We start from the raw sequence: 22271 nt of genomic DNA, 5'->3' as shown, positions 1-22271 counted from the left end.
ACAGTCTATCACCAAATGAATAGATAAGCTAGAAAGAAAGATTGATAGACATAGATAGATACATAGATGGATAGATAGATACACATATATACTACAATATTATTCAGCCATATAGCCCAATGATATTTGGATACAAAATACAAGACAGATGAACATAATAAATATTCTGCTAATAAACATTATGCAAATTGGAACAAAAGAAAACTTTATATGAAGTATCTATAAAGAAAAATTCGTGTAGATAGAAAGTAGAATATATTTTAACTAGGATGAAGACAAGTGAGCTACTGGAGTTCTACAAATAATAGTGATGATTTTAGAACATTGTAAATATGCTTTATGCCACTGCATTGTTCACTTAAAATTATTAAAGTGGTGGATGTGTATTTTGTTTTAAAAAAAATTTAAGAGCTTAAGACCTTGAGCAGATCTGGGGCTGACATCAATACTTCCCATTACTGAGTCAAAAACTGGGCAGGGAGTTTGACCTAGTGTTAGAGTACTTGCCTAGCATAAACAAAGACCTGGTTCGATTCCTCAGTATCACATAGGGTGGAATTGGTGCTCTGGCTCAAGTGCTAGAGCTCTAGTCCAAAGATAGTGCTCAGGCCCTGAGTTCAAGATCCAGGACTGGCAAAAAAAAAAAAAGAAAAGAAAAGAAAGAAACTGGGCTACTAATTAGATTTAAAGCCAACATATTCTATTGCTCAGTGGAGAGAAAATGATAACTATACATGATAACTATTAGTTTTCATATGAGTCAATTTAGGAAATGTTAATAGAATAAGTAAAAGGACTTGCTTTATTTTTCAACTTTAGAATGCAAAATTAAATGCAAAAATATGTACAAGAGCTAGAGATGTACGTCAGTGGTAAAACCCCTGCCTAGCATGCACAAAAGAGCTTATTCATTCACTCCCAGCAATGCAAAAAGAAATACACACACAAAAATATTTGCAAATCTTTCTTTTTTGTGAGAAATGTAAAATTAAATCTTTTGTGCCGGGGAATAAAAATGGCATTAAAAGTAAAATCTTAACATTAAAATTCTGAAGATTTGCCAGGTGCTGGTGGCTCACACCTGTAATTCTAGCTACTTAGAGGGTTCAAATCTAAAGATCATGGTTCAAAGCCAGCCCAGGCACAAAACTGCATGAGACTCTTCATCTTCAATTAACCACCAGAAAATGGGAAGTGGAGCTATAAGTCAAAGTGGTAAAACGCTAGCCTTGACCTGAAGAGCTCAGGGATAGTGCCCTGGCCCAGGGTTCAAGACCCATAACCAACAAAAAACAAACAAACAAAAACTGAAGAGTTCCTAAGACTTTTTAAAGGCGTGCTTTTCTGCCAGAACATGCTAACCAAAGATTTTCTGCTAATCTGACCTCTAAAATTATAATTTTTCTGCTCTGGAAACACAAAGACCTAAAATATATCTTTCCAACAATTAAGAAAGTGGTGAAACAGAGTTCTTTACCTCTGGGCTAAATAGGTCCATCCAGTTGTTTTCACATCACATTTTCTCATCATACGAATTATACTAAATATATATCCTCTGCAGTAAAGCAAATCTGTCTCATATCTCTCTAACTATTCATAAACTGGCTATGAAGAGAAAAATAAGGCTTAATACTGATTCATGTAGAAAATATAGAAGAATATGGATATTGGAGATTTAGCTCTACCATTTACAAGTTATAATGACCTAGAACCACTTATTTAAGTTTTATGTAATTTATAGCTTCTAAATGTATTCCTCTATAACACCTAAATAACATACTCCTCTTTTGTCTATAAAATACATAAAATACAATATTTTAACATGAAATGTTAAAAAATTGAACCACAGTAACATTTAGAAAAAACAGTAATTTTTATTATTAATTACTAAAATATCCTATGAATAGTATAGGGAATCTGAAAAAGACATTAAAGAAATTTTTTGGCCAGGTGACAGGGGTTCAACCTGTAATCCTAGCTACTCAACAGGTTGAGATCTGTGGATTGTGGTTAGAAGCCATTTGAGGCAATAGGGCAGGAAAGTCTATAAAACCTCCAGTAAACTACAAAAAAAAGCCAAAAGTGGAACTGTGGCCAGAAGGCTGGCCTTGAGCTAAAAGATGCTGAGAAAAAGCATTTAAATGTTCATTTTCTCCCTCACTCTCACACATACAACATGCACACACACACACACACACACACACACACGCACACACAAAACCATCTCTTAAACCCCTACTCTCCTTCATACCAGTTTTCAACATGTAAAATGATCCAATTTTACTGAAAATTACACTTCACTGCCATTTACTTCTAGATATCATTTGACTAACAAAAATGTCTTTAACAGTAATAGAGCAAATCATTATTGCTAAATCAAATACATTCTAATCATTATTTTACTTTTCCTTTGCTCAGTTTTAAAACGTTGATGTTCTTGAAATTGAATAATAATTCAACAATTGAGTGATTTAGACTGACGACTTGTACTGATTTTATTCTTTTCATCCTAAAATATGTATTTCCTTGAAGAGTTTATTCCCTTGGGATAAACTGCAGCCATGTGTTCACTAATTTCAAATCAGTAACGTTCACACATATCATACTTGGCTTTTTATGAGTATCTGAAATGAAACATGTTCAAAGCAGATAAATATATCATAACTACGCTGGGCTTGGTGGTTCAAGCCTGCAATCCTAGCTACTCAGGAAGTTGAGATCTGAGGATCATGGTTCAAAACCAGCCCAGGCACTAAAGCTTCTGAGACTCTTATCTCCAAATAATCACTAGAAAGGGGCTGTGGCTCCAGGGGTAAGGCCTTGTGCTAAATAGCTTAGGGACAACACCCAGGCCCAAAGGTAGGGCAGTAGCCTTCAGCTGAAAAACTCTGGGACAGTGCCCAGGCCCAGAGTTCAAGCCCCATGACCTTCTTCAAATACACAAATACACACACACACACACACACACACACACACACACACACACATATGTTTATAACTACACAGTTCTGCTGTTCTTCCTTTATTTTCTACCATCCCTCATACACAAAATTGTCGATGGTAAAATTCTATTATTTATCTTTGTGTCTGTGTGCTGGCCTGTGTGTGCTGGTTCCTGATCATTTTTTTTTCAAGACTAGTGCTCTACTACTTAAGCCACAGTTCCACTTCTGGCTTTTTGTTTGTTAATTGGTGAGAAGAATCTCACAGACTATCCTGTACAGGCTTTGAACAGCAATTCTCAGATGTCAGCCAGGTGAGTAGTTAAGATTACTAGTGTGAGCTATTAGCTATCTATTACTTAGCTTTGATTCTTCACGTCAACATTCTTTCATCATATTAATTATCCTCCTTACAGTAATACTTTAACTTGCTCTGTTCTCTTTAATCACAACCACATTTGTAGCTATTTATTTTTAGCATAATTTTAGCCATTCCATAATATTAATACAGAATTATGTCACTCTCTTGCTTACAGTTTCTCCATGATTCCCATTTTCCATTATCCTCAAGAAGAAAAAAAAAACTACAACTTTAAAAACACTCCATCTGCAGAAGACGAACAAATGTGGCAGTAGTACTCACTAGGCATTATGCTGAATATGAACTACACAACTTGTAGCTGGGAGTAGGAGGGAAAAAATGGGGAGAGAGCGGGGGAAGAGGTGATATGGTGATATTATCCAAAAAGAAATGTACTCTTTACCTGACTTATGTAAATGTAACCTTTCTGTTGTACCTCACCTTTACAACCATAAAAATATTTTTTGCCAGTCCTGGGGCTTGAACTCGGGGCTTTGGCACTGTCCTTGAGCTTTCACACGGCTAGCACTCTACCATTTGATCCACAGCACCTCTTCCAGCTTTTTCTATGTATGTGGTACTGAGGAATAGAACTTCATGCATGCTGGGCAAGCACTCTACCATTAGGCCACACTCCTGGCCCTACAATAAAAATATTTTTTAAAAAATAACCACTCCTTCAGGACTTGCCTAACTTACCTGGGTGCTAACTTACCCAATGTCCTCTTATCACTTATATAAATCATGAGAACTATTGGCACAGAAGTGTGAAAACAGATTTGATGAAGGAATAATCATTCCATTTTCAATAATAGTTTTCAGATCGTCATCTCTTTTATACATTCTCCAAAACTCAGACAAAACTTCTTTCTTATAAGAGACCTCCAAGCCACCTCCCCTTCAGTGTTTTCTGCATACTGTATTAGGCTACTGACCCAGCTTGCTCTCCTACTGGGACCTCAAATACTGAAGAAACTCGGTATTTTTTCTTCTGTATCCTAAACCCCTAGCACTCTCTGAAATGCAGTATATACTCAATAAGTAATTGTGACCTTAATGGCACATCTAAACAGATACCTTTTAAAGTAGTTCACAAATTCTTTACTCTGTAAATGTCTTAAACTCATTTCTACTGTATGTTGGGGAAAAAAATCAAGTGAATGGGATTATTTAGAATTATACAAAGAGATTACTCTACAGCTGTATACTCATCATGTGTCCCAAATTATAGTCATCAGAGTTGAAGAAGATATAGTAACAAAGCAATGTAATAAAGCAAAGAAATAAAGTAATAAAATGGAGACTTTATAGTAGTCATAATGAAAGCCTTACTATTACTACCTTAAAAAAAACTAAAAAGAAAGCAAATATAGTAGGGAATAAGAGAATTTATACTGTAAAAGCCTATAATATTATCTGTAGTTTATCAAAGTTTAAAGGTCATCAAAATATTCACTCAACAATTATTTTCAGAGATTTAAACAAACAAAACAAAATCAAAAAAAATGGAGTGGTAAAAGCACTTTGTGTTTGCATACCAGTACTGGGGCTTAAGCTCAATACTTGGGTACTGTCCCTTCGCTTTTTTGCTCCAGGCTGGTGCTCTACCACTTATGGCTTTTTGTTACAGGTAAGAAAAAGTCTTTCCTGGAACTTTCCTAACCTAACTGGCTTAAAATTGTGATTTTCAGGACCAGGAGTTTGGCCTAGTGGTAGAATGCATGTTTGCCTAGCATGCATGAAGACCCATGTTTGATTCCTTTGTACCACATATATAGAAAAGCTGGAAGTGGAAGTGGTGCTGTGGCTCAAGTAGTAGATCTAGCCTTGAGAAAGGCCAAGGACAGTGTTCAGTCCCTGAGTTCAAGGCCCAGGACTGGCCAAAACAACAACAACAAAAAAATGTGATTCTCAGATCTTTGTCTCTGAGTAGCTATGATTACAGGAATGAGCCACTGGCACTGGGCATGAAAGCAATCTTGATCAACCTTTGTTGGGCCACAAGGGTTTTCTTCTTTAAAAATAAAAAAGCAAAGCAAAACCCTGAAATGAAATACTGCAGTATTTAGTACTACTAATTCAATTCCATAATACTACTAATTCAATTCCATAAATACAACCAGCCAAAAGGTTTCAGCATGTCATTGGAAATTAAAGCAACTCAATGGCAAAAATTTCAGTGAGGTTTGAATGTATTCAAAAGCCACCCCAGGAGTGGTACTGGGGTACATGCCTGTACCCTGAGGCAGGATTGATTGGGCCTAGGAAATGGAGGACAGCTTAGGTAACATCCCAAGATCCCCATCTTTCCAAAACCACTCATTAAAGGTATCATTGACCATTGTCAAAGTTAATAGTCAATAACAGCATCGTGGTAAAACTGGTGATTTAACAATACCTTTTAGGTTAGATACATCTTAATCACAAATGGCTTTTTAAAAATCATCTACTCCCCACTCCAGCTTATTAATAAATAAATAAAAAACAGCTGTAAATTACTTGTGTCTCCACATTAAAACACAAGCACGCACACACAGAAACTCATTGTAATAGGAAACCTATCTATTAGGAGTTCACAAATCAGTAGAAGAATTGAATACAAACAAATTCTTCTTGTGGGTTTGTTTTTTTTTTGTGGGGAGGGGCCCAAGGGGAGAAGAAACGTATTTTCTGTTATTTGCAGCTGCTTTCACAGCAAGCGACAATTAAATGTGTGAACAAGGTTGTCAGAGTAACACTTGTCATTCACACCGCTTATGGAAAGCTCCTTCATGACTTCCAGAAGCACTAATTAAAATTAACGAAAGCTTCTCACGGGGACTTGGAGAAGAAGTGTATCAGGAGGAGTTACATCAAATCACATCCAAATTCAAGTGTTGCTTTCACACCGAGGTCGAACTTCCTGCCCAGCTAACAACTAGGCATTAACGAACTCAGCCCACTCTCCCACCAAGTAACTCTCTATGGTCAACAGCTCCTGTTCCGACACAACACAACCCCTTCTGGAAGAAGAAAAAGGAAAGGAGAAAACTTCACAGGGAGTTAGGTCCGTTTTCTCTGGGACATAAAAAGGGAAAGATGCAGGGCCAAGTATTCATTCTCTCCACTGGCCCGCAGAGATGCACGCTCCAACTAGCCGTGCCTTCCTTAAGCCTCCAGGGCTGGCCGCTTCTCCAACCCGCCCTCCACAGGAATGAAGGCACTCCCACGAGAAGAATACCAAATATTACCCACCTCCAACCCCCCAAAAACCCGGAAGACCTTCACCCCAAGATTCAGGTGGGCCTCTCTCACCTGAGCCCCACCGCAGTTCTCCGGGTTTACGTACACGCACTTTTCAGCATTCTGCTTTACGATTGGTTGCCTCGGGAGGGACGTCTCAATCCTATTGGCTATCAGAGCCACGAGGAGGCGGGACTTTGGAGCCTTCGCTGACTGGAGGGCTACTTGGGTTCCCAGAGTTCCCATTGGGTCATCACAAGACGCTCAAGATGGCGGCGGAAGCCACCTTCGCCTCTGGTACCCAGGCTGCCGAATCTTTGGCAGGGGCTGCGGGCAGCAACGGCAGCACCAGTTTCCGGAGGAGGGTTCCCAAAACCGGTGAGACCGAAGGCTGCGGTCCTCGCCTGGTGTCCATTGCGGGCACGCGACCGTCGGTGCGGAATGGACAGCTGCTGGTGTCAACCGGGCTCCCAGCCCTGGACCAGCTCTTAGGTCGGTTCAGAATGGAGGTCCGGGTTCAGCCGGGGGAAAACGTGAGGGGTGGGAGCCCCACATGCCTGACTCTCTTCCTCCCGCCCTCGGTTCCGCCCCCCTCCCGTCCTCTTCTCGCTCTCATCCCCCCTCCCCTCTCCACGGACAGTCTCATCTGTCCCGCTCCTGAGTGACAGGAGGGGCTGCTTAGTGTGCCCACGGAGCCTGTGTGAGTGCCCGGCCGTGCTCTCCCGCTCTGCTCGCGCAGACCTCCGCGGGAGTCCTACAAACTTTTTGTGCCCACTCTTCTCCCCCCCCCCCCCCACACCCCGCCATGCTTCTTAGTTTCATTAACTTATGGAATGGCTCAGGAGCCTCTCCGAGTCTCCACACTCTCCTCTCTAACCCCTACCCCCTTAAGGCTGGGACTGACATAACTCAAGTCTGCTGTCCTTGTGAGAGAAGAACTTGGTTAGAAAAACGCAGAAGGGCGGGGCTAGAAAGACTTAAGTAGATAGACAGACTCAAGTCCTAAACCACTTGGCTTTAAGGGAATGGTTGTGCAAACTATATGATGTGGATAGTTCTATTCCTGTTTGCGCTAAATGAGTATACCCAAATACATACCTGGATGACTTTTGTATGCATTTCGCTTCCCAGGGTTGGTTGCTGCTACCTGCTGAATGAAAGACAGGTGTTTTGTTTAATTTTGGGGGCAGTACTCATGATTGAACTCATGGCCTAAGAGCTGGTCCTTAGTTTTTTCACACAAGACTAGTGCTCTTACCACTGAAGCCAAAGTCTCACATCTGGCTTTTTTTTTTTTTTTATGTTTATTGGAGATAAGGTTTCACAGACTTTCCTGCCCGATTCCTGTCTTAGAATAGTAATCCTCAGATATTCAGCCTCCTGAGTAGCATTAAGGAGGATACGAGCCACCAGCACCCGAGTCAGGTTTAAATTTAATTTACTTTTTTTTTTTTTAATGGGTCATGGGGCTTGAACTTTCCCTGAGTATTGTCCCTGAGCTCTTCAGTTCAAGGCTGCCACCCTATCCCTGGGCCTGGGTGTTGTCACTGAGCTCTTCAGCTCAAGGCTGTCTCCCTATCCTTGGGAGACACTTCCCGTTTTCTGGGGGTTAATTGGAGATAAGAGTCTTAGGTCCTTTAGCGCCCGGGCTGGCTTTGAACCTTGATCCTCAGATCTCTGCCTCCTGAGTAGCTAGGATTATAGGCGTGAGCAACCTCACCCAGCTTAATTTACATTTTTAACCAGAAAAGGAAGACCAATTGTTAGGCTATCTTTTACAGTCTTTGGAATTTTCCTAAAGAAACCAAATGAATATACTTGCTTCTTAAACCAGTTATGTTGAAAGGAGTGAAGAGATTACATCTGGAGGGCAAATCTATTCAGTTTATCAGTTCTTCGGTTTATCCTTTTTTGCTGTCTGAATACAGTAGCATTAAAAACGAGTCTGTTTTTCATGCATGTTTTTCATAGTATGTGATGTGTGTCTGTTAAATGTGGCATGATTTCATAATATATTAAAAAGCTATTCCTGATCCTAGTACCTCATTGGACATTTTCATTGTCATGCTGAAATCCTCCCCCAACCCCACGTCCACCTTCCCCTCTCCCCAGGTAGGCATTTCAACAAGGTTTAATGCCGGGGAATTTAAGGAGATAAATATATGACTTCCTAATTGTTTTATTTCATGTCCTAAGTGGGTCCAAGTTTTTTCTATATAAATTTAGATATTTTTCTTACATGTTGCAAAGAATTAAACACAAATGATTTAAAGTATATTGTTAGTGATTATTTCATCCTATTCCTTGAGAGCCTTACCTGATTTTCGAATTTTAAATGTAAAGCTAACTAGCATCTCCTACTGGTGCTTATATGTCTACATTTTTCATTAAATGGGCATATGTGAAGCCATTTACTTGATAAAAGTATCCAGATGTTACATTTCTAGCATTATGATGCAGTTTCCAATCAAATAACAAAATGTGCACATTTTGTTACACATTCCCAGCACTGAGTAGATTCTTCATTGAAAGCAAACACCAGCAAGAGATTATGAGACATGTTGTTTTAGGTGAATGAAGGTTAAAGATAGATTCAGCCATGCATCAGTGGCCCATGTCTATTAAACCCACCTACCCAAATCTGAAATTTAAGAATCACAGTTTAAAGTCAGCCTGGGCAAGAAAGTCTGTAAGAATCTTATCTCCAATTAAGAACCAAAAAATATGTAAGTAGAGATGTGAGTTAAGTGGTGGGTTACTAACCTTGAGCAAAAAGGCTCAGGGACAGCACCTAGGCCCTGAGTTCAAACCCCAGGAATGGCACAAAAAAAAAAAAGATTCAAAATTAAGTAATAAGGACAGTTATAAAACTGACCATGTAAACTTACCTTTTGGTTGGTTATCTTTAGTTCTGTCTGCATGACAGTCTCAAATTTTCAGAAATTTTTGACCATTTATTGAACCTAAGATTAATGATTTACCTAGTCTCTTCAGACACCTACCACATTGAGAAGGAGGGAGACATGCTCACATGGGTTTTGCCCAGAGACAGAAATGTAAAAATATGTAAAAGTTTCCTATGTACCCAGAGGTCTAAGATTCAATACTTAGTATCTAAAGCTTATGCTAAAAATTAGCATTTATTGAGATGATTGGAATAGTAATTTGTTAAAATCTTGAAATGCATTTCAATGTATACAGTTGATTCTCAGATAAGTTGGAAATGTTATCATAGGAGTAATTTATTTGAAATAATAACTGTCTAGAAGTATTTTCAGCTGTTAATTTCTTGATGTCCTTTTGTAATTTGATTTTTCTGTCTTGTTTGGTCCTCTGGAGCCATTTACATTTGTTTTTCATTAAAGCATTACTTGAAAGTGAAATGTGGCTGATAATATGTGTACACATAAGTATTAGTAATCAAAAAATGTTATTTAGCCAGGTGAGGTGGCTCACACCTATAATCCTAGCTACTGAGGAGGCTGAGATCTGAGGACTGAGGTTCAAAGCCAGCCTGGGCACTAAAGTCCCATGAGACTCAACTCCAATTAACCACTAGAAAACTGGACTTGGAGTTCTGGCTCCAGGGGTAGGGTGGTAGCCTTGAGCTGAAGAGCTCAGGAACAACACCCAGGCCTAGAGTTCGAGCCCCATAACCACCACCCCCCCCAAAAATATATATATATAAGTTTGACCCAGATTGCAACAAACTTGATATGACCATTTTGTGACAGAATGTAATGATAATAAATAATTTTTAGTAGAAGACTTTATCATTACATTATGATCATATATGATTACTGTAAATGAGTAAATACTATATGGGAACCACCAGAGTTTACTACTGTTGCTATGATTTTAATTTTAAACATAGACTCAAAATACATTTAAAAGGTTCCATACTTGCTCACTAGATGTTAATCATTTAGTGACTCATTAATACTCCATTGATACTTTAAAACATAAATATTAAAGTTCCTGGGCCGGGAGTTTGGCCTAGTGATAGAGTGCTTGCCTAGCATGCACGAAAACCCGGGTTCGATTCCTCAGTACCACATACATAGAAAAGCCGGAAGTGGTACTGGGGCTCAAGTGGTAGAGCTCTAGCCTTGCGAAAGTCAAGGACAGTGCTCAGGCCCTGAGCACAAGCCCAGGACTGGCAAAAAAAAAAATATATAAATAAATATTAAAGTTCCTAAACTAGCCTTATGGCCTAAGTAGAACTGTGCCAAGCCCTGAGTTCAAAGTCCAGGAGCATCAAAAAATAAAAATAGAATCCAAGTTACCTGATACCTGCATCTTTTAAACATGAGCTAATGATTTCTGTCAATATTATTTTATTCACAGATTTTTATATGCATTTCCCAAAATAGCTACATTTAAACTTTTCATGTACTTAGACTGCCTAATCCAAGTTTTCAATCTTCTCCCATCTAGGACATACTGATAATTGAATTCACTAGATATAAATAGCACATTTCAGAAAGAAAATACATTAGATGGATCTGCCTTTTATGTTCTTCCACGGATTTCTAAGGAAAGCTTATAGCAAGAAAAGTATATCTGGCCTGCATGATGCTTCAAGGAATATGACTTCACAAGTTTGGCCCACCCATGCACTGCTCAGAGCTTACTAAAATTTGACAATCATGGTGATGGCAGGGTAGAGATTTGTAATAAATAGTCCATACAGAGTTCTCTGCAAGAAGCTTTGTATAGTAACTGCCATTTGAAACCCTAAAATAAATACTGTTAATCTGTAGTATTGGTATAAATTGAGCTTTGATCACATAGTTAACAATTTAGCAACTGGTAAACAGACATACACAAAATTTAAATTTTTATTACTATGTAAAAATGTTTCATGTAATCTGGAGAAACATATCCCTGTTACTTTGATTTTGATATTTATTCAGCCAATAGTTATATATTCTGATATGTAAGTAAATGTTCTACCACTACTTTTAGCAAACTGGAAATAAACTTAGCTTTCTTAAAGAGATCAAGAAGCAAAGCCAAGAATCTTGGTGACCGAACAAAGCTTGCCAGATTTTGTGCTATGAAATAATGAGAGTATGGTAAAGTTAAGGCTAAGACACCTGCAAAAGAAAATAAGAAAAAGGGAAATAAAAGAGGTAGGAAGGGAGAAGAGAAGGAAGGAGAAAATGGAGGGATTTTTTTTTAAAGTGAAAATAATTATTGTATTCTGTTGTTTTCATCAGAGATAAAATGATTGCTTACTTAAACTCATTACTTTTCTGGAAAATATTTTAGTGTGATATTGAGGAAAAAGTATTCTTTTAAAATTGGGAACTGTTAATACAGCCTATAAAGTATATTTATACTTTTGTTTCAGTGTATTTATTGTAAAGCTGTATGTTTTAATTTCACACTAAGTGTTAAACCAAAAATAAACCAATTTAAAATGTCTATAATTTTCTTAAAATTTATGTCAAGTATTAGTATAACTCAGCATAATTTCTGTATTTAATTTTTTTAACTTTTATTGTCAGGATAATGTATAGAGGAATTACAGTTACATTCATCAGGTAGTAGGTGCGTTATTTCTCCCATATTGATACTCCTCATGTTTTTGTCCCTGTTTCCCTCCCTCACCCCCTCCAAATCATCTTGTCCATGTTTAATTTTAATTTTATTAAAGTACTTATATACTATTAGATTTCAGATTGTTTGAGGAATAATTATGCATATTTTCAGTAAGTTACTCTACATGAAAGGTTTTTATTGTGTTTTAAATGTTTCCATTTTGCTTACAAAAAAAGCTAGTCAGTCAGTAATTTGAGTAGTTTCTTTTAAACCATACTACTATGAATGTATTTCTATTAATTGATTGAAAGTCAGATATTTTTGATTACAAGTAAATTTTCAATGTTTAAGACATTAATCACAAACACTAATACTTTTTTGTCACATGGGATGAAGAACAAAGCCTCTGTGATGAACTGCATTGTTATAGTGAGCTCTACCATGCCAAAACTTAAAGTGTCTGTTGTTTTTGCTGCTGCTGTTTGCAGTGCTGAGTAGTGAACCAAGGACCTTGGCACATACCAGGCAAGTACTCCACCAGTGTGCTGATACTCAGACTTGAACTCAAGGTTTGTTTTTCAAAGCTGTCATTCCACCATTTGATCAATGTCTCTACTTCCAGCTTTTAGCTGGTAAATTGGTAATAAGTGTCTTGTAGACATTCCTGCCTGGACTAGCCTTGAACCTTGATCCTTAGATCTTGATCCTGAGTAGCTAAGATTACAAGTATAATCCACCAACACCTGAGTTTGAGATGATTTTCAGGAAATATTGTTTGAGTTATATATGCATGATTAGATGACCCTTGTTCAGATATTTTTTATATTATTTATTTTTTTTCTGTTTTGATACTAAGGATCAAACTCAGGATGATACCCTTACTAGGCAAGCACTTAGCCACTGATCTATATCCCAGCCCTAATTTTTTTAATTAAAGAATTTATTAACATTGATTTTTACATCGTATTTCAAATGGCGAGTTTAACAAACAAGTATTCAAGAAGGGAATCTCTATATACAATCACTGGCACTTAGGTTTTAGAACATAATTAAAATTAGGCTGAGGGTTTGTATGTCATAGATACATAATAATCTATGTAATAAAACATTATGTCTATAGAGTCATAAGTTTTTATGTCTATGTCATTGTGTTCATATTTACAGTACCATGTCCACAGTATTGGGTATATAACTTTTCAGTCCTCGCTCTTGAACTGTTGGATCTAATAGCCACATATTAAGGGTACATGTGCCTTTTGATCCTTAGGTCTTGACTTGTCTCACTCAACATGTTTCACTTTAGATTCATCACTTCCCTGCAAATGTCATTATTTTATCTTGTCTGTTGGCTATGTAGAATTCCATTATATATGTATACCACATTTTCTGTATCCATTCACCTGCAGTAGGACATCTGGATTGTTTCCATCACCTGGCTATTGTGAATAGTGCAGAGATAAACATAGCTGAGCAGGTGTCCTTATCATATCTTGGGTTATGATGTTCAGGATAGATGCCCAGAAGTAGTATGGCGGGATTGTAGGGAAGGTCAATTTTCAGTTCTTTAAGAAACCTCCACAGTGCTTTCCAGAGTGGCTGAACTAGTTTACAATCCCACCAGCAGTGTAGTAGGGTTCCTTTTTCTCCACAACCCCACCAGCATCTGTCATTGTCTGAGTTCAAAATCTTGGCCGTTCTTGTTGGGGTAAGGTGGTATCTTAGGGTTGTTTTTATTTGCATTTCTTTATGACCTAATTCTTCTTTTTTAATCTTCTTTTTTAATCTTCAAATGGTTGTACAAGAGGAGTGCGATGTAACATGTTCATTTATATGTTCAGTGTACCTTGATCATTTACCTCTTCCATCATTCTCTTCCAGACCACCTTCCTTCATTTCTTCCCCAGTAATACCAAGTTTGCCACTTCCTTTTTCAGATATTAATTCAAAAAAATTAAAATATCTCCTCTGACTTTGAAAATTATCCTTTGATCTCCATTTTTTGTTTGAAATGGCAAGTGTTAATTTTAAATCCTAAATAAATTTGAGCATATCAAGACTTTCAAGAGCATGAGCTTTAATTATCAGTTCTTTTGTCCAAGGATTACTAAATTTGAGATTAAATATTAAAATGGAGTATTGTTGTCATCGCTTTTCTGAGTTATACTTATGTAGGAATGAAGTCACTGTACACATTTAGATTCTAGGCTATGAAGTTAATTTATTAACAGGTGCTAAATATAACTTAACCAAAGTTAAGTTGAATACTATATGGTTATATCACAGGAAAAAGGACAATACCACAGTATATTATGAAAGTAGTTGCAACATATAGTATATAATTATATATCATGTAATTATTTCATAATAGTATGTGAGCAAAGTATTGCAAAGGTAATTAAAATGTTGTTCAGAATTGCAGTTTTTAAATTATAGAACTTTTGTCCTTGACAAAAGCTAACTTTTATGCTGTAGAATGGGGGACAGGGAGTTTGGCCTAGTAGTAGCGTCCTTGCCTAGCATGCACAAAGACCTGGGTTCAATTTCTCAGTACCACATATATAGAAAAGCTGGAAGTGGTAGAACTCTAGCCTTGAAAAATCTCAAGGACAGTGATCAGGCCCTGAGTTCAAACCCCAGAACTGGCAATAATAATAATAATGTGAATGGTAGATTAATTTTCTTCTCTGTTTTGTTTCTAGGTGGAGGTTTAGCTGTTGGAACAGTTCTTCTGATTGGTTAGTATAAAACTATGCTTTATCCTCAGGGTTTTGTGGGGGTGGAGGGTGTTGTATAGACTGATTTTATGAGTTTATTCTACAATTAAGTATTTATGCAATTAACTCTAAAGAATTAAATTCATAGTAATTTAAATTTATAGTTTGATCTGAACTCAAAATAGACAATTGTATCTGAAAATACAGGTTTTATTACTTAAAATATTTATAATATCTATTCTGTATGTATGTATGTATGTATGTATGTATGTATGTATTTATTTGTTTTTGGTGCCAGTCCTAGAACTTGAACTTAGGCCCTGAAGTGCTGTCCTGAGCTTTTTTGCTGAAGGCTAGTACTCTACCACTAGAGTCCCAACTATACTTCTGAGTTCTTTGGTGGCTTCTTTGATGGTTCATTGGAGATAAAAGTCCCATGGACTTTCTTGTCTGGCCTGGCTTTGAACCAAGATTCTCAGATCTCATCCCCTAAGTAGCTAAGATTACATGTATGAGCCACTGATGTCCACCTGCATTCTACTTTTTTGGTTTTTTGGGGGGTGGGGGGAGTTTTTCTTGGGGAGGAGGGGAGATTGTGGGGCTTGAACTCTGAGCCACAGTGCCACTTCCTGTTTTCTAGTGGTTAATTGGAGATAAGAGTTTCATGGACTTTATTGCCCAGGCTGGCTTTGCACCTCAGTCCTCAGATCTCAGCCTCCTGAGTAGCTAGGATTACAGGCGTGAGCCACCGTGCTCCGCATCTGCATTCTTTTTTTTTTTTTCTTTTTTCTTTTTTTTACCAGTCCTGGGCTTAAGCTCAGGGCCAGAGGACTGTCCTTGGATTTTTCTCAAGGCTAGAACTCTACCACTTGAGCCTCAGCACCACTTCTGGCTTTTCCTAAGTATGTGGTACCAAGGAATCGAACCCGGGTCTTCATGCATGCTAGGCAAGCACTCTACCACTAGGCCAAACTCCCAGCCCATTTTTTTTTTTTCAGTCCTGGGCTTGAGCTCAGGGTCTGAACCCTGCCCTTGGACTTTCTAAAGGCTAGAGCTCTACCACTTGAGCCTCAGCACCACTTCCAGCTTTTTTCTATGCATGTGGTACTGAGGAATTGAACCGGGTCTTTGTGCATGCTAGGCAAGCACTCTACCACTAGGCCAAACTCCTGGCCTGCATTCTATTTTTAAAACTAAAATTAATGAAAACTTTTTCTTAAAGTCTCAATATTTAGGGTGGGATTACTATAGTGATTAATTTGGAGAATAGAGTTACTAATAATTCTTCAGTATGTGTATATATGTGATATGTGCATTTATGTGTATCTATCTAGATACATCTAGAGTCAAGCTTTGTACCTGGACTGGCCTGGGCTGTGCCCCTCCTACTCTCATATTGCTGCTGATGAAAGGCATGCATTGCTGCACCCAGCCATTGTGTTTCCTCAGTAGCTGGGTAACAAGCATATACTGACCCCTGCTATATGTTGCAATGAAGTCTTTAAAACTCCCCCCCCCACCCTGCCCTGCACCTTAGCTGGGTTAGAATAGTAACTTTTGATCTCTACCTCCCAAGTAGCTAATGTTACAGAATTAAGTCACTTTGCTCAATTTAGACATCATTTCTTCATCTAAATTTTAGAAGTAAGAGTTTTCATACTCTGAATTCTTTCTCTTCATGAGCTGTTTAGTGCCTGGTATGGGAGTATCTCTTTACCTAAGGGAGAGGTGGGGTGGAAGGAAAGGGAAAGTGGGAAAGCAATGAGAGGGGATAACAATGTTTGAGAAGTGTATTCACTACCTTACATATGTAACTGTAACCCCTCTGATATCACCCTGACAATAAAATTATTTTTTTTAATTGTAAATTTAAAGTGACCTGTACTGAGCATACTGGTAGTATAACTGTGGTAATCTAGAAAGAATTATTAGTGCCAAGCCTCCATAAGAGTTTTATATTCAGTGATTATTATTAGGGTATCAAAGAAATGTGGTCAATATTTTAGAGTTATTTAGCCTCCAGAATGATTATAATACAGTGTAGTGGTGCTTTGACTTGCACATAGAAAATACTCTACTAAAAGTAGGTCACCGGCGGGGGGGGGGGGGGGGGGCGGGAATAGGTCACCGGGGCCGGGAGTTTGGCCTAATGGTAGAGTGCTTGCCTAACATACACGAACACCCAGGTTCGATTCCTCGGTACCACATACATAGCAAAAAACTGGAAGTGGTGCTGAGGCTCAAGTGGTAGAGCTGAAATAGTCAAAGTTAACTAGAAACATCTCTTTATCCACTTGGATTGAAAGTAATGATAATGGAGAGCTAATAATGAGTATACAAAACATAGCACTATAAAAAAAAGTCTCATTGCACTTAATCAGCCTTTCTCTATTGCTGTCAGAAAGTATGCTCTCTAAAACAGCAAAAAAATAATACATGAGTTCTGCTAATCAAATCTCTGAATGAGCAATATTGGTAAAAGATAGTTTGTATCATAGTTTATTTCCATTAAAGATAAAATCCCTTAATTTTACCAAATCATAATATTTTGTTCCTATTTTTGTACAATTCAAACATCAATGTCCATGTGCCTCTTGAAATACCAGTTTAACTATAATTTCACCTTTGACAATTCTGTGTATTATCAAGCATTCTAATATTATCACTCTAAATGAGATTAGCAGCTTAGGAGTCATTTGGCTAAATTCTTTTCTCTTTGCCAAGTCAACGTGACTCAAAGAATGAATTAAACCTGCCTTAAATGGAAAAGTATTTCTGGGATATTAACTAAATACAAGGATTTTAGGTCAGTGGTTGGGATCCAGAGGTATTACTATATTTCTTACACTAAAAAAACATTTTTCATTCTAGAAGAGCAAATTGAAACATGAAGATTACTTGCCTTAATAATTTACATTATATTTCATTATAAACTGAACTGTTTAACCATTTTTTCTGAGGTACATTATTCATTTACCAAGCAATTGCATGTACAAGCATGTATCTGTGCATAAGTGTGACCTTTCAGAGAATATTTAGTTTCTATAGCAATGTAACTATGGAAACTAGAGCTAGTATTATCAGAAAAAAAAGAATACTGTAGCCCTTCACAGTGTTTCCAAATAAGTAAATATGTCTAAGTGAAAGGTCATTTTCTAATAAATAATCAAAAATAGATTCTTCTTAAAACATCCTTAATTTTTCTTACTACTTAAGCAAATAAGCGTTTTGTTGCTATGACAAAATACCTTGGAAAGTCAGCTTAAAGGTAGAAGACTTATTTTGGCTCACAGCTTTAGAGGTGTTATTACATAGTCAGCTGGGCCAGTGTTTGGGCAGAACATTATAGGTGTGGAAGTTTGTAGGAGACTGTTTACTGGGGGGGAGGGGGGAGAAGCAGTAGGAAGAGGAAGCAACGGAGTTAGAAAATGTAATGGGTGATCCTGATGCTGGTAGCTGACACCTGTAATCCTAGATACTTAGCAGGCTAAGATCTCAGGATTTCAGTAAGAAGCCAGCTGGGGCAGAAAAATCTGCGAGACTTACCACTAGTTAAAAAAAAGCTGGAAGTGGAACTGTGGCTCAAGTGGTAGAGTGCTAGCCTTGCAAACAAAAACTCAAGGACATGGCATGGGCCCTGAGTTCAAGCCCCAGAACTGGCACTAAAAGAAAAAAAAAGCAGACAGAGAGGGGTGAGGGAGAGGAAGAGAGGCAATGCAAGACAAGACTAAGGACAAAGTATACTCTTCAAAGGTAAGCACTCAACAACGTACCTCCTCTAACTATGGAACACCTTCTAAATTCTCCACCATGTCCCAGTAGACCACTTAGGCATGCATCTGTTAGTGGGTTAATCTGCTGATGATCTAATCACTTTCCCAAAGCCCACCTCTGAGGCCTGCTGTATTTGGGACCATTTCGTCAACATTAGATTTGAGGGGGACATTTCAGGTTCAGAACATAGCAGTGCTGGAAGAGGGTTTCAGATGTTTTATATTGAAATTGCTTCTGGCAATCTGGTACATATGTACCAGATGTGGAAAACTTTAAAATTCTTCACAGTCATCATCTATTTGTAGCAATATTGACTATCAGGTTTTATAGAAGTTGTCAGTATAAAATTAAAAGTTTTGTGAAAATTATGAATGCATTATTTTTAAAGAAATCTCATTAGTTATATCCTTTCATTCCTAGAAGTAGTATGACAGTAGTTTACTAATGAACAATTAATTACAAGTACAGATGTTTCTTGATATACTCCTTAAAATTAAAAAAAAAGAAGAATTCTTACCTTGATGGTTATAAGTCGAAGGGTTCCTGTAGTTGTATTTATATTTTTAAACCAGTTGTATTCTGCTGTGTAACAAATTAACAAAAAATTACCAGACATTTATCATTTTAAAATTTCTATGAGTTTGAATTCAGGTACAGTTTAGCTGGTTCCTTCACTTGTCTGCAGATAAGGTGTTTGTCAGGGCTGGGTTCTCATCTGAGGCTTAGCCCAGAAAGAATCAGCTTCCAGGCAAGTCATTTTTCTGCTGGCTATCAGACAAAGTAAATCATAACATGCCTTCTTATTTCTTCAAACTCAGGAAGATCAACAAGATTGATGTGACAAAAGTGACATCCTTTTGCTATATTCTGTTGGTTAGAAGCAAGTCTCAGGTTCTACTGCACTCATGTGGAAGAAATGTCATAAGAGCAGGAATACCAAGAGACAAGAATCATAGGGATTAGCCAGGCGTAGTGGCTCACTGTAATTCTAGCTCCTCAGGAGGCTGAGATCTGAGTATCAAAGTTCAAAGCCAGCCCAGGCACTAAAGGATCTGAGAATCTTATCTCCAATTAACCTTTAGAAAAAACGTGGAAGTGAGGCTTGGCTCAGGGTAGAGTGGTACAGCTGAAGAGCTCAGGGACAACTCTCAGGACCAGAGTTCAAGCTGCAAAACCCATATATGTGGTACTGAGGAATCGAACCCTGGTCTTCGTGCATGCTAGGAAAGCACTCTACCACTAGGCCAAACTCCCAGCCCTCAAAGTATATTTTTGAAGTGTTTTATATATACATATAAATATATATATATTCAACATATATACATATATATTCTAAGTAATCTAAGACTCCAAAAGCAGACTAGTCATAAAGAGCAACTAAAAAACAAAGCATACTAAGTAGAGTGTCATGCACCTGTAGCTTTGCCTTTTTTTGGTGGGGTAGGGGGTGGGAATGTTATAAATGGATTGCTTTGAGCCCAGGACTTCAAAGCCAGTGTGGGCAGTTAATTTGTTTCAGTAGGAGTTTTGGTTTTGGTTTGGGGTTGTTGTGTCCCCCCCCCCCACCAGATTGTGTGCCTGGAACTCTGGGCCTGGGTGCTTCAGCTCAAGGCTGAGCTCTTTAGCTCAAGGCTACCTTCCTACCCCTACCCCTACCCCTGGTTCTAGGCATTGTCCCTGAGCTCTTCAGCTCAAGCCTACCACCCTACCCCTTGAGCCATGACACCACTTCCTGTTTTCTAGTGGTTAATTGGAGATAAGAGTCTCAAGGTCTTTAGTGCCCAGGCTGGCTTTGAATCACGATTCTCAGATCTCAGCCTCCTGAGTAGCTAGGATTACAGTGTTAGCCACTGCACTGGCCTTACAATAGAAATTTGACTGTCTGTTCCCTGAGACTGTCCTCTACCATGCTTCTTCCCATTCTCCACTTGAGTAGCTGGGACTCTTAAATGTGTTCTCTAATATGTCATTAGTTTACTGCTTTTCATTGTTGACTGGTACTCCATTTGTGTATCATTTTTTCTATTCCTATTTTAAATGTGTTTTTAAATAACTAGAAGTACTTTTCTGTTAAATTCAGTAGTTGTTAAAGGGGATTTGAACTCAGGGCTTTGTGATTACTAGGAAAACACTATATTGCTTGCTACATGTGCTCAGTCCTTTTTTTGTTTATTATTATTATTTTCCTATAGTTATTTTTCAAGGAGAGTCCTGTGCATTTTACCTACCTGAGTTCCTATGCCTTTTGGGTAACTGTGGAGATAGACTTGCACCATCATACTTCACTTGTTACTTTGCAATGGTATCTTAGTAACTTTTTGTCTGAACTTCCCTCAGGCCACCATTTTCCTAGTCTTCTGAGTAGCTGAATTACACACCTATGCTGCCATACATAACTTATTTTTAGTAATTTTGAGTTGAAAATTATTTTTTGAAGTTTGAATTGCAATAACTCTGGACTTTATTACATTTTTATGAGGATTTCTATTTTGTTTAGTAGGAAGCTAATTTACCTAGATTTAAATTATTAACTCTTCAGTTTTTGTTTATCTAGCCATGCAAGGTTCTCCCCCGAAATTACATTGCTTAATAGACAGCTGAATATTGAACAAAATTGATATGTAAATTTGGGACACGATTTTCTTCTGGTTTTCCTCTTAGACTTCTGTCATCTGTTAAGCCAATAGCACTTTAGTTGTCTATAGGCCAAGCTTATTTCAAAGTGAGAACCTCATGTCTTTAAAGGAGTGGCAAATATATAGATCATACATGATTATACATGAGTTGCCTATTATACTTATCCTGGGCTCTCTTTTCTGGCTACTGTTTGTTATTGTTTCCCACTCGTGCATGGTTTAGTGGTCAGCAAGGGATTTGGGCACAAGTGATACTCTTATTTGGATCTGTTAGTCATGTTGTCATTTTTCACTTGGAACATTCAGCTTTCAGCTTTGACAAATCTGCACTCTGTGTTAAGGATGTGATTTAATACTGCCAAAGATAAGGTAAATGAGAAATATTCTTAAGAAAGAAAACCCTCAAACTTGAATCTTTATGTGATTACTTTTTTTCAAAGAAAGATGCTAGCTGGGCACAGTGCCTTCCACCTGTAATCCTAGCTACTTGAGAGGCTGAGATCAGGATGATCTCACCTTGAAACCAGAACCAGCTCTAAAAGAAATTTCATGGAGGGGCCGGGAGTTTGGCCTAGTGGTAGAGTGCTTGCCTAGCATGCACGAAGTCCCGGGTTCGATTCCTTAGCACCACATACATAGAAAAAAAAAGCCAGAAGTGGTGCTGAAGCTTAAATGGTAGAACTGTAGCCTTGAGAAAGTCCCAGGACAGTGCTCAGAGCCCTGAGCGCAAGCCCAGGACTGGCAAAAAGAAAAAAAAAAGAAAGAAATTTCATGGAATTGTTAGTGGGGGTAGGAGGGAAAAACTGAGGTAATGTGAGGGAAGGAATGACATTGTCCAAAAAGAAATATCCTCATTGCAGGACTTATGGAACTGTAACCCTTCTATACATTACTTTTATAATAACAATTAAATTTTTGTAAGTAAATGAGAAAAATTCACAAGGGCCCATGTCAACAGAAATAGCTAGATTTAGTGGCACTCATCTTGTCACCCAGCTATCTGTGGGGGGAGTGTAAATAGGAGATCATGGCCAGCCTGAGCATAAAGCAAGACCTTATCTCATATAACCAGAAC

General features: G+C 38.0%; 1 protein-coding gene across 2 annotated transcripts in view; it reads left to right on the top strand.

Moving 5' to 3' along the window:
• Positions 1-6785: 6785 nt before the first annotated feature.
• Elp4 (elongator acetyltransferase complex subunit 4) overlaps positions 6786-22271 on the top strand; it is a 178827-nt gene continuing 163341 nt past the window's right edge. For both annotated transcript variants that reach the window (XM_090347951.1, XM_090347952.1), the window contains exons 1-2: positions 6786-7017; positions 14772-14807. In XM_090347951.1, the coding sequence (XP_090204077.1) occupies positions 6795-7017; positions 14772-14807 (259 nt within the window). In that variant the 5' untranslated portion in view covers positions 6786-6794. The remainder of the gene's footprint in view (positions 7018-14771; positions 14808-22271) is intronic.

The sequence above is a fragment of the Megascapheus bottae genome, chromosome 16, assembly GCF_031878675.1.
Source record: "Megascapheus bottae isolate mThoBot1 chromosome 16, mThoBot2.hap1, whole genome shotgun sequence".
NCBI lineage: Eukaryota > Metazoa > Chordata > Mammalia > Rodentia > Geomyidae > Megascapheus > Megascapheus bottae.
This window is presented reverse-complemented; position numbering and strand designations above follow the sequence as displayed.